The 14268-nt window shown below is 38.0% G+C and overlaps 1 protein-coding gene across 1 annotated transcript in view; it reads left to right on the forward strand.

The window, feature by feature from the left end:
- Positions 1-11625, forward strand: part of LOC124630607 — a 56606-nt gene extending 44981 nt beyond the window's left edge. The window contains exon 17 of the mRNA XM_047164570.1: positions 11379-11625. Within this exon, the coding sequence (XP_047020526.1) occupies positions 11379-11589 (211 nt within the window). The 3' untranslated portion in view covers positions 11590-11625. The remainder of the gene's footprint in view (positions 1-11378) is intronic.
- Positions 11626-14268: the final 2643 nt, after the last annotated feature.

The raw sequence follows: 14268 nt of genomic DNA on the forward strand, positions 1-14268 counted from the left end.
TGTGGAAAGTCTTCGCCAATACGAATAAAATATCCCCAAACACGTGGTAGTTGCAACATACCGTTCGGGAGTTCCCTTGACTCTCTGTAGTCTCAATAATCAAATCAGCTCCAAACCTTCACTGTTTACCAGTACCCTCAAAAATACACTCACATGTCTGGTTATGACTCGATGCGTGCCTACAATATTCAAGAGTTGCCCTCGATTTCTCAGGGTTTTCAGATCCTCATCAGATCCTGGTCATCCGGATTGGCACCTTCCTTCTTTATGAAATGTCTTTAACAATAAAAACTAGCATTGCAACCTGTACAATCCTCTGAAACTGCTTGTCTTTTATATTTTTCAAACGATCCTGGACATTCGTCTCCATGGAATTTTAATAAAATATTTATATTCAAAGAAACGTCATACCATTCTCCACGATTTAAAACTACTTTGATTCATGTCCGCCACTTTTTACAAAGCGGGTCAGATATGCCCCATGACCTTTAAGACACGTAAGACAGTTATTTTCAATCAGATTTCTGAATGATGACTATAAAATGTTGTATATAAATAACTTCAATAAAATAACTTTTACAAGGTACTGGCCTACTATTTTAGTTATATTATAAAATAAAAAATATTAACTATTTTGACTCTCACGAAATTACCATAACTATGATTGTTCTAAACTGAACGGTTGGCGCGAAACTCACTTTTTATCTGTACAGCATTTGTACGGAACCCTCGGTGCGCGAGTCCGACTCGCACTTGGCCGGTTTATTTATTGTTAAAGCTAGAGTTATGATGTTGACTTTTTGTTTTATATTGGGCAGTCTAACTTGAAAATATATCCGATTCTGATTCAGATTTATTTATAGTAAACATTGGAACAGATACACATGAGTGTGAGATGCTACATATCACAAGTAAATGCTTTCAACTTACTTAGATCCAAGACCACAATGACTTTTGTCAGAGATTTCTCATTCATACGCTTATAACACTAGATAATTTTCACATCCTAGGGTCTTACTATTATTATTTTTTAAACTAATTCAGATTATACAATTGTTATGAAAGCTGAATTATATCGGGTGTGTCGTTCACAATCACATTAAATGAAATGCGTTAATATACAGGTTAATATATATGTCGATTAACACAAAGAAAAAAGAAAAATACCTACGTAAAATTAAAAAAATGATTTTTTCAAACAAAGTAAATAGAATAAAAATGTGCGAAAATTAGAACACCATATAAAAGTCAATCGTTACAAACAACTGAAATTCTCCCTTGAAAACTGACAGCTGTTAACTGATCGAAACATACGATACTCCTAACTTTATCTCTGCTTTACACATGATGTTGTAAATTATAAAAACGTAAAATGACTCCTGTGGTTAAACCACTGAATGGAATAGGATATTTATTTTACAATTCGCCATAGAATATCATAAAGTAAATGCGATAGGATTTAATGTGATTGTGAACGACACACCCCGTATATGAAAACTGAACGTTGCTCCGGGTAGCCCTGGCGACGCGTCTTATTGACACTGACACATTTTATTATGATTGTATCGCGGCCGCGTCCCGTGCTGTTGCTCTATAATATGTTTTACAATAACCACTATATAGTAAACAACAGGCCCTTCTGTTCGACGCAGGAATACTGATGTGTTCTGCTGTCTCTAAGTTATGAGCGTGTCAGATGACTGGTCAGCTACTAGATCGATTTCAAAATAGTTTTTTTGCTAGTTGATGTGATGATATCTAGATGTAGTAAGTGCATAAGATGAACTAATGCACTTGATGTTGATATGACCTTACAAATACAGATAATGTTTTAGATGTATGATATCTAATTTGGATAAAAAGCTTGACCAGTAAAGTATTGTGTGTAAAAAGTCTTTTAATATTCAATAGAATTTGCATTACAATAATAAAAAAATGTGAGTTCATCTCGATGAAGGCTCCATTGAGCTGCTGTAACAGTTCCAGTGTTTGCTAACTGGCAGTCAGACGTAAACTTGATACGTTATAAGTTTACTTACGTTTCATTTGGTTTCGACATTATTCTCGGTTCGTGTATTAATTAGGGCATTTCGCGAAATGCTAAAACAATGGAATAATTGGCGGCACTCGGTCCGCTAACTAGCGAGTAAGCACGCATTAAACATTAGCTGTAAGCGGCTTAGCGCGCGACCTGTACAGCCGTGCACAGACGCGTATAGCCGCGTATTGCCGCGCATAGCCGCGCTGAGCCGGATCAAGCGCACTAATTCACTCTCGCGCGACCAGGCGCCAGGCGACTGTCTCGCTCTAATATATTTTCGCTTAGTGCGTTGAATAGGTGAACATGATATTTATTGTGACACAAAATTTTATGTTAATATTTATACTTACTGAATGAAAAATTGTTTTTTTTTTTTAGGAATTAAATACGTAAAATCGAAAAACAACTACACAATCGTAAGTAAGTCCTGCACTAATGCAGGTATTCATAGTCCACGACATCTGCAATAAGACAACTAACAGATATTTCATCAAAATAACAAAACTATGTATCTTACATGTAATCCACAATAACATAGGTATTTAGTAGGCTTAAGCCTTCCTCACAGCCTGCGTGTCGCGGGTCAACAGTCCGCTATGTTCCGCGGCGCATTAGCCATTGTTCCCGTGACCACGCACGAGCACACACAACTCTACAGCTCATACATCCAGTATTACATAATGTATGAAACTTGAATGTATACATATTATGTTGCTAAAACATTATTACAAAAGTTGCAAGTATGCTACGCACTGACTACGAGATTTAATGGTTAGCTACGAGGCTACGCCGTAGCTGTTGTCGTAGGCGTGTTTGTGAAAACTGTTTTTAGAACTTTTAGCTTGCACTCGCCTGTTTTGAACCCGCACTAAGGAAACTAAAAAGTATTGCAAGTCCATCTTCAGTCTATCTCAGTGACAAACATCTCTATCGTTTCAGCATGATTGTGAAATACACAGATAGATTTACTTTTTCATTAAAGATTATGATATTAGTAGGTATTGAAGTTGATATGTTAATACTACAATAGATACCTATTTCTTGTTGCAATATAACAAACTGGCACAGTAGTGTCCCGCCTGAGGCGCAGCGTGTAGCGCACTCCGTTCGACCAGAAGACTTCAACGAGACACCACACACTGTTTTCACGAATACGAACGAAATACAAGTTTTCGAACTAAATCATAATTGGTTTAAAAAATACCTTATGGACTGTGTATATTACTGTGAGTGTTGTACATATATAAATACTGCCTAAATACATAAATTGTTCGGTGTAGTGTATTTAAATAATATCAATTTACCGTCAAAATGGCCAATCAATGTAATAATATATAATACTCAATACTATTTAATCAAAATATTTTGCATATTATATGAGCATGTTAAACATTATAATGGTTTAATCATAGCTCAAACTTCCGGTAACTAATTAATTGTTCTATGTTATAACCGAACAATTTCATTGAAATATAGATAATGGTATTCTGTGACGGTGTATGTTGCCCCGTGCTTCAAATACTCGGCATTTTTCATAGTCATGTTATTATACGCCCATTTTAGTGTATAAATACGAAGGCTTAGAGGGTTTTTACAAATAAATAAATAAAATAAATATAAATAATGCCGGGACATCTGTGCGACAAATGTGCGAGAATCTCTATAATTAACAGTATGTTATGTACGAAAAACATGAACATCCTTGGCAGTCGTTACAGGTAGTCAGAAGCCAGTAAGTCTGACACCAGTCTAACCAAGGGGTATCGGGTTGCCCGGGTAACTGGGTTGAGGAGGTCAGATAGGCAGTCGCTTCTTGTAAAGCACTGGTACTCAGCTGAATCCGGTTAGACTGGAAGCCGACCACAACATAGTTTGGGAAAAAGGGTCGGAGGATGATGATGTTATGTACGAAAAACCTTTACTTTCATTTTCTTTACAGCCTTGTTTTCGAGGAAATGACACTGTACCAGTATACGTCACTGGAACTGAGATGTAGCAAACAGTACAGATAGACGATTTGGCACCATTGCTGGAAACTGATGTACGCAGTCAGCACGCCTTAAATCAATGGAAACACAAACGCCAGTTATTTTGTTACAACTGTTATTCATGTGTGTGTGTGTGTGTGAACAATTCACAAGATTTATATTGTAACGGCCGCGCCATTTGACTGTTCACACTGTTCTACCTATTGTATTGTTTTAGACGGAAATATTTATAAAAGCCAATATCATTAAATAAAACAATATCTGAGGGCACGGCAGTGCCCCAGCCAAGACTCGAGCAAAGCGGGCACGGCCGTACCATCTTTTCTCGGAGCGTTTCGCGGCTATATCAGCCCCCTGTATCTTCCATGTGAACAAAGCTAGGAGTTTAGGTTTTCGATGACCAAGAGTAAGTATTAGAACAAGCTCAGTCTCAAAATTACAAGACATTTGAATAAATAGTTTACGAGTTATGAGCGATCAAAGTTACACCATTTTGTCACTGACTCACTGACCGATCATCAAAAGTCTAAGGTACTTCTAGCAAACTTAGAACCTTCAAATTTGGCACCAAGATAGGTTATTAGCTACATATAAAGGGAAAATTATAAGAACCTTAAAACTTAATAAAAAAATAGGAAACAAATTTATATTTGCGGTTTTTCAAGAACATTGTGTATGAATTTTGACTGCATTGATAACTTTGTTATTTATTTATGTACAAAATGTTACTATTTGTTTTATTGTTACGTAGTGTGGTATATTGTTATTATGTATTAAATATACATACATATGAATAAAAAAGCTAGGTTAAAATGAAATGAATAATGATAAAATCTTTCATATTAATGCAGTGCGATAAATACTCCATGCTCGCTCGATAGATGGCGTTGTCCTGGTCTAAATCGCGCTATGGTTTCGTTACATAGCTTAGTATTAGTAGTACTTAAAAAAAAAAAACTATTAATTTCATGTGATTGCGCCATCTATAGTTCGGCCATTCAGAGAATGCGTTCCTGACACGTCGCGATTGAACTGACGACGTAACTACATTCATTGATTATTGATATAATAATGTTGTTTTAATGCTCCTCAATTGTTAAAACGGTAAACAACCAGCAAAAATATTTTTATCGTAACTGCAACGCCATTGCAAAGTTACGTCGTCAGTTCAGGAACGCATTCTCTGAATGGCCGAACTATACCTCTGAAATAAATCTCTTTTATTCTTAAAGATATTCGATTCAAAAATTCGTCAATTTCGAATTTTTTTACTTTATTTAAAAAAAATGTTGTTTACGTGCTACTTTAGAGGTGTACATATTTAGTTTGTTATATATTTAGTTAGTTGCATGTAAGTTAATTTAATTTGTTATATACTTAGAGAAGAAAGATACCTACAAAAAATAAATTAGATCCCACCAAAAACATTAAATGTAAAAAAAGCCAATCCTCTACGCAATTCCTCCACCGTAAAAAGTTTTGAGATCGCATAGAAGCCAAGTCCTGTTCAACTTTATTTGTAATAATAAATCAATATTTTGTGACTATATCAGTAGTTTTGTTCACATTACAATAATATTGTCTTGGCCATGAGCACAAGTTAAAAGTCGCTCCTCGTAATAATGTGTAAATACCATTGGATTGATAAATTCTATATGGACATGATTTTACGATTGGACTGATTATGGACTGATTGGAATTTGAGATCACCGTGGACTAAACATGCGCCATAGTACATGTGCAGTTCATTGATGTTGGATGATTACTGACTGTCGGTCATTTAGTAACAATTGAATAAATTAAAAGTATTTAATTCTGTGATATTAAACTTCATGTTTGACTTTCACCTCTCCAAGATATGCTGTATTATATTTGTAGTTTATTGTGCTCATGGCCAAGTCAATATTATTGTAAAGTGAACAAAACTACTGATATAGTCACAAAATATTGATTTATTATTACAAATAAAGTTGAACAGGACTTGGCTTCTATGCGATCTCAAAACTTTTTACGGTGGAGGAATTGCGTAGAGGATTGGCTTTTTTTACATTTAATGTTTTTGGTGGGATATTATAATTATAGTACGAGATAACAAGTAAATGATTTAAGCCTGTCGAAACGGGTACACATTTCATAATGTTTTTATATAAATCAAACCAAGGGCAAGCCCTAATTTTGCCTCCTAATATATGTTTGAGTTATAATGCCGCCAACTTGAATCGAATTTTATTCGGTAATTTTTGGTTGCACTAGGAACATACATACTTTTCGCGTATATAAAGGATAGTAGGACATTTCTCTCATTTGAGAATACACACAACCACTCTTAGTATTAGCTGTAAATATAGTCTAGCAGTTAAAGTAAAGCAAATGTCATCAGTAGGTTATGGTTTGTTTGTCGCCGGCGGCGGACATGCGACACCGCGCGCCGGTGTGACTTACCAATTACCGGCGCCCGCGCGTCTGTGCTGGCCTTACTGCGAGCACTTGGAAGGAGATGCTGTGCAAATTAAATAGTGGACATTTGAATTATCAAATGTCCACTATTTAATTTATTAAATATTTGGCTTATTTTTTTTTTGTAATTTATTGCTTTTGGAGTTTAAAAACGATTGAAGGGAGATTTTGGGTTTTACTTTCAGATGGAGAGAATTTTCTGAATTGGAATATCTCTAACTTGCTTTTCATACCTTTCATTGGCATTAGGGGTGACACTAAAGTGTTTACCCAGTATAAACTGCCATAGGATTCATCTTTTCGACTGTAACACACGAAAGTATGTGATACATTTTGAAAGTGAGTCGGTCAAAGCGATAAGGAGCGACATATTTCAGCGTGAGCAGCGCTGCAGTGTTCCTCGCAGCTGTAAATCCGGCGCGGTGACGTAACGACGACGTAAATACCGTCCGCGCGGGAGGAGGGGGGCGAGGAGCGAGGGGGGCGAGGTAATTTACTGTTTAATTGCACGCCATCTGTTAGAATAACTGAGCAAACTTGAAACGAAACACGAAGGCGAAATCAAATTCTTGTGTCGTCTTTTTTCGTGGAAGTTTCACCGGATATCTTTAAGTTTATTCATGTAGAAAGATATGTACAAAAGATCAACCAGGATGTATGGGTTTATGTTACAAGGAACCTAATAAATAACGTTTAACTAGGCTGAAGAGAAGTCACGGGAAAAGCGAATATTTAAACATACAAGAAAAACATTCAGGACAGTTGACAAATGTAACAGCCGTGCCCATTGAGCTAAAATAAGTATCCCCTACACATAAAGGTAACAAGTTTTCTTCACATATAATTCATAACATTAAGCTTACACTTGAGTTTATTCCCAGAACAAGTGAGTCCATTATATTAGCGGTGATACGTTACGTCTGTCTATTTGTTTTGACTAATGACTCGTCTCGCGAGATTAAAAGGTAAATGGCGTCGGTGTGACGCGGTGATGTGCTCCCGGAGCTGTCACACCGGGGTATTGCTCACTTCAGACCAGGGCTGCGAGGACTCTTATAATGTACAGGTACACGTGCTTCTTGGGCTTGTTAAAGAGATGCTTAGGAGTATACGCTTTAGCTGTTCCTTGAGGCTGGCTTCCAGTCAAAACGGTGTCGAAATTCCAATGATTGTCAACATAACGACATTTTCAACACACGCAGCTCTGGGACTTGAGCTAGTTTTTAGTAATTCGTATATTTCGAGTTACTACAAAGCATAGTATTTAACAAGACGGAATCGATAATAGTTACGGACAGAACACGGCCCTTTTTGTGGTTGAAGAGAAAGCTTGATATCGTGCATTAGGAAACTCCTCAGTTTGTCAGCCCTGCGTTATGACAGGGGAGTATATTGGCCACACGGTGACGTTTAATTCGGCTAATGGCGAGGGAGGCACCGCGACGCTCATTTGTTAAGCTCTCACCGGCCGAGCGGCGCCGCGGGCCACGGCTTGAGGTGCCACCGGGGCACGGTAAGAAAACACATTGTATGTTTTAATCTTGATAATATTTTAAAACGATTGCATTTACGACCTATTGTTTCATAAATCTGCTGATTCCTGCTTAATAACGTCTTCATCTTCGTGAACTGTAAAACTTCCAAATATTATTTGTTTTTTGATTCCATTTCTCTCTGCCACCTGTCATACTGACAATTACTGTTATTGTTATTTATCATCATCGTGCTTAGAAAATTAACCTACACTTCTGAGACTCATCATCATCATCCTCCTGCCCTTATCCCAATTTCATTTGGGGTCGGCGCAGCATGTTTTCTCCTTCCATACTCTTCTATCTGCCGTCATCTCACAAGTAACATTCTACACTTCTGAGACTAAACCTTCTGTTTCAGACAGACCCCTTTTTTCAAACGGTTAAACAGTTATGACCTGACGCGGTTAGCAACAAGTCTCAATATTCTCTGTATGACATAGTGGTCAGAGTGTACGGGACAATCGGTCAGACTAAGTGATAGCGTCGTCGCTAACTGGACGCGCGAGTGACGTCGCGACACGCACTCCTCATATTACTGTTTGTTAAGTGCGACCGACCACTCGGATCAAAATGAAGAGAGGAGGTTTTTACTTGTGATTTTTGATATTTTGTTGGAACAATGTTTTGTCTGTATATGTGACACTAAAGGTCATAAGTGACACTATAGGTCGCGGTTTTGGCCGATGAAAATGTGTCATTGATGTCATAATTCAAGTTAATTTTTCAGTGACCTCGTTCAACACACAAATCATTGTTACGTCTTGCTTAGGTTAGGAAAGACACGTCGCATACAATTACATTTCATTTGCAGAAATAATGTAAACAAAAGCGCACACAACAGTGCCACTATTAATCCAATGAATACAGTACAAAGCCCAGGTATTCACAACACTCGATATCTCAGGGCGACTGTAAAATTGAATAATATTTCATGGTGACGCGTCTCACGGCGGGATCATATCCTAAAAGGTTTCACAAAGAGCTCGGCAGAGGGCGCTGCGACGCGCGGTGCGGGGAGGGGGGGATGCTGTGCAAATGTGCATCTCACGAGATGAGCCGCTTGAATATGCCTCAGTTATGCAAGGTGCCCGCTGCTAAACTAATGCGGAGATGGCTTGTTAGTTTTCAATTATTGATACAGTAAAATAATAACATATTAATAAAATATTTACCGTTATTTGTATGAAATTATCATGAAATAATATACGTGGCCGCTGATGCATATTGTCTAACAAATGAACAAACATATCAGTTTTATTTATGTTAATACGCAGACATTTTAAACCGCATATTAATTAACAATAAACAGGGAACTGGTTTATTTAAAATCACATTTGTAATTACGCAAATTAAAACGATTTGTTTTATCGCTGTTATCTTCACTACACGATGTAATTAAAAATTAAAATTGGATATCAACACAGTGTTTTAGTTAATTAGTAGCAATTTGTATCGCATTCAAAATATTATTTACCGTTAGGGATATTATTTACGTTCATTATATCGTATATTCAATTTATATTTTTTTTGGACAAAACAATAATACCCAGTAGAATTTATAAAGATGAAGGCTTTTAAAGCCATTTTTTATGATTAACCATAACTTATTCATTTTTGAAATATTTCCTGTTCCTTTAGTAAAACCTCTGCCATCCATGTTAGCCCGTTAAGCAAGCCAGGTGTGTGTAGCGCGTCTCGCGAGAGGCGACGTTTTGTTGCTACGGCGCTACGCTGCTACGGTGCTACGCCGCTACACAGCTACGCCGCTACGAGCTAGAGGTCGCGATCCGACCGGAGCCGGGCCATTTGTTGCTATTGTGTGCATATTTAAAAATACGCTTCAATGATATATGTTTGTATGTTCTTACAGAGTGTTATAGTGCCGAGGGGAATAGAAATAACTGATGGTGAGACATCTTCGAAAATAGTTCTACATAACATTTTTGTACAGTGAGGCGTTTCAGATATTTAAAACCTACGTTTAAAGTTATTTATTTATAACAAACGTGAAATACGCTCCATCATCGCTCAATTGTAAAATAATATTCTTTACAATTATACTAATTCATGTTGGTTTCGTAGAAAATCTTGTTATTGTTTGTAAGAATAAAATTCGGCTTGCCTTATGATCTTTTTTTGCGTGTGTTATATGTAGCCTCTCGTTGTGGCAACAATTAGTGTCAGTATATTTTCACTTATATCCCGCGCGTCGCTGGCATCGTCTACTGATGATACCAGTATTTACATAAAAGAAAGAACATCGCTATTATACTGGTTTTTGTCGGTCAATTTTTTTATGTAAATTGTTGTTATAAATATTACTTTTCCTTAATTTAAAACTAGTAAAAGTACGATTCTTTTTGTGTAAATCGAAACAAAAATAATATCCTTCGTTTTAATAGCTTCGGTTTGTATACACATTTCACATTTGAACATCTTACAATAGTTTGACCATAGAATCTGTAGCACATCTTTTTATGTCCTTGACCAGCTACACTGATCAGCACTACCCGCCGACATCAATTACACCGCTAAGCCGCTGCAGCGCTGCCGGCCGCCGCCCGACGGAGACGGACGCCGCGCTGCAGCGCTGCACCGACACACACCACCTGCACTTCATTACGTCTTGGACTGGGATCCTTAGTCCTTAGTGTTAGATACTACATCACGCGGACCTGAGTACACTTGTATACCAACGCACTCGCTACATTATTTAAAGGTTGTACTTTGGGTAATACTGTGGTCAGGAGATTCCGCTGAGGGCAACAAGAATTCAAAATAAACACCATTGAGGCGTTACACTGCCTATATGTAACTATTTGTTTGTCCTGTGCTATCACAAAGATCTGATGTGAAGTGAGTGGAGTCCTGCCGTACTCATAAATAACTATCAGCAACGCCAATATTGCAGTTGTTTCATGAAAAAAAAAAACAAAATAACTAGTGCGTCGCTTGCAACTAGTTCTCGCACAAAATGTTTAATTAGCCGAGCAATAAATAACTGCTTTACATCCAACCTGTTAATGTACATTCATTGCGCTAGCATATATTTGCGCTCGAGGTGCGCTTTTAAATGCTAAACGAAATAAACTAGCTCCGAAACTGAGTTTTTGTAAAAACATTTGTTCAAAGTGTTGCTGAAAAATTTTACCAGAAGGTCAATTATGACAAAGCTTTAAAGTTCTGAATTATTTTAGTAGTGTTTTTAAAGCTTTCAGATTAGCTCTAGCTCATATAGGAATCTTTTAGCAAGTTACTTTAATTCCTGCCTACTGGTACTCGTATAGAATGTGTGTACAATTTCTAACTAGTGACAGCAGAGCAACGTCTTTATCTTAGTACTGTTTAAATTCGCAGTGTCATCACACGTAGTGGATTTTCTGTGACAACGTGGAGAGTGAAACACTTAACCCTACGTGTGCCGGCGTGCCTCCGGGTCGCCGCCGTCCCGCCGCCGTCCCACCGCCGTCCCGCCGCCGCCGGTCGCGCAACACTCCCGGCTAATGTTTCCGCATCTAGTCGAGCGCCGAACACGACACGACAAACAAACGAATACTCTAATTACTAACACTACAAATAAAACGGCTTGATGCCTGCATTGTTATAATTGGCTTTGTATGTTTAAAGTTAGCGCCAGTTTGAAACTGCTACATTTTGCCAGCCTTTGAGTTTCTAACTACAATTTTATGTGCTAATCAAATATTTATACACGTTTTGTGATTTTTTACATCAATGTGAAAATATAACAGAGATCTGGCTTGCACTAGCGTAAACTAAAGTTTATTTTTCCATGACATTTTTATACTTACTTTAGTAATAGTATTTTACAATGCCCAAATTGACCCTCTGGTTGTAGTCACAGAAGCGCGGAGTAGTGAGGACAAAGTGCACGTAATTTATGGGCCACGCGGGAAATTAGCGGCGCGCGCGCCCCGTCCCGCCCCGTCCGCCCCCCATCCCGCCCCGCCCGTGCCGCGCCGCGCCGCGGTCGCACGGAGCGCGCCGGGCCACAATTAGTGACGATCGACGTTGAGGGTTATTAAATTCTTCCGGCGAGGAACGTCTGGATGAGTCGCTGTTCTAATGCCTCATGCTTCCTTGTGTGAGCGCACACAGCAGAGCTTGCTGCTGTGCCGGTTTCGTTACAAAACTGATTACAGCGAGAGGTGACGTTAATGGGTTAACAACGTTACAGTTATGCTCACCGAGGAATTTATGATTGCTCTCCTTAGCTAATGAATGGCTCGCGTGTGCCCGGTCTGAGGTCCGGCACGCGACCTACACAGAATCGAATTAATTTTAACACTAATTTATTGTTAATTTATATTATTATAAATAAAGTTCGCATCTAGAAGGAACGTTGTTTAAGTTCAGTTTAAAATGATGTATAGTGGAGTTCCATTACTGAACAGGCGACATCATAAAACAGGTCACTGTTACCCAGTAAACTCCTTCTTTATCTACAAAACGTTACCGTAGTTTATTCAGTTTTATATTTTCTGTTTTACAACTTTAATAAAACTACTATTAACTATTATATACTAAGCTATTTATTGCGATATTCTTAAAAGTTAAATTAGAACTAAAAAAAATATTTTGACAAGTAAAGAAGTAAAAAAGTATAGTACTAGCACTTAAATGTGACTTTAAACTGTAGCAGAGAGTGCAGGATTAGTTCTGCGGGAGATTGCCGACTGAAGCTCTTTGAACAAAGCGCTCCTAAATTTTAAAAAGTAAACATCTTTCAGGGAAACAATTGTACGTAGTGTACGCCGCAAGTCAAAACCCGCGGCCGCGCGCTTCGGATTCCACAATAGCAAACGCGCCGGGAAAATACATCGGGATCCCGGCGCAATCCCGGCCAGCCCGGGATTCCGGGCGAGCTTCACCCGACGTTGCAATACACCCAATGAATAGCTGATTGTGCTCTTACTGTATTTAGTGGTTTATTAAGCAGTAACTGTCAATACTGCTCTCCGCGCCTTCGTCAGGCGTCGGGAACTTGTGACCGGCTAGTTGTTGCAAAACTGTCAATGTTAAATAAGAACAATGTTATTTATGCATATAGAATTACAAAACAAAAAAGGGGATTTTTAAAATACGGGTTGCTTTTAATTTAAAACTAACGTTAAGCGGCAATGCGCTTACGCTTCGTAACAATTTACGAAGGAACTACAGTAACAAGATATTCATAATGTGGTTCGAGTAAATTTATATTCGATAATAAAACAAAAAAAGAAGCGTTAAAAATAAATTGAGCAATTTATTCAGCAATCCAAAACCACGCGATTCGATACGGGTCCTGATCGTTTTATTTCGTTCATTTTTTGTAATGTGTATGTGGCCGGCCGGCGATATATTACGCTGCGTTTGTTAAGGCAAGCAGGTCGGACAGGGGCGCCGAGAAACATATTAGTTTTCAATATTTAATATGGCGGCGATCCCGCGTCCCGAGTCCCGGCGCGCTGACGCGGTCTGTCGCAGCACTAACCTGTATTGTTTACCGCAGGTGTTGTTATGTAAACTTCTCACCGACTTTATTGTATTCGAATAACATATTTGGGCGGTGTTGCATGCCATTTGTGATGTTTTAACTTTATTTTTTTAAATGAACGTCATAGTCATGCTTGATTTTTTATAAATTTTTAATTGACTCACACTTGTGAGCCTCCTGGCAAAACATAGCGTCCTATTTATTAAATACGTAAATGACTATGGTTGTCACTTGCTAGTAGCGGAGGATGTTGCTACTCATAACACGAAAAGTGGTGGTTCTTTGGTACCTACAATATGTGAAAACAATTCTACACATGTATAAATACACAATTTTTTATGGCCTGAGTTTTTATCTATTGCATTTATTATATGCAATACTTATCACTTATTATATTATATTGCATATAATAAATATATTTTATTATATGCAATATTATCACCGATATATTCACAAGAGCCGCACAGATATCGATAGGGTTTACAGAATATTGTGAAAATCATGTAATGCAAACAAACAAATAATCCTCAACTTTAGTTAAGCCACGTAATGAGTTGGATACAGTTTACAACAAGCATGTATCATAGGTTAGCGCAAGTGCTCACTGCGCACAATATATCGGCTGAACCCCCGGCAGTCGCGTGCAGACGCAATATGTGCAGCCACCGTGTCAGGTACAAAAGTGCATACATTTGACTCCTTACTGCTCCACGATGTTTTAACATTCCGATCCCGTCACACAACTCCAACTTA

The sequence above is a fragment of the Helicoverpa zea genome, chromosome 5 (genome assembly GCF_022581195.2).
Source record: "Helicoverpa zea isolate HzStark_Cry1AcR chromosome 5, ilHelZeax1.1, whole genome shotgun sequence".
NCBI lineage: Eukaryota > Metazoa > Arthropoda > Insecta > Lepidoptera > Noctuidae > Helicoverpa > Helicoverpa zea.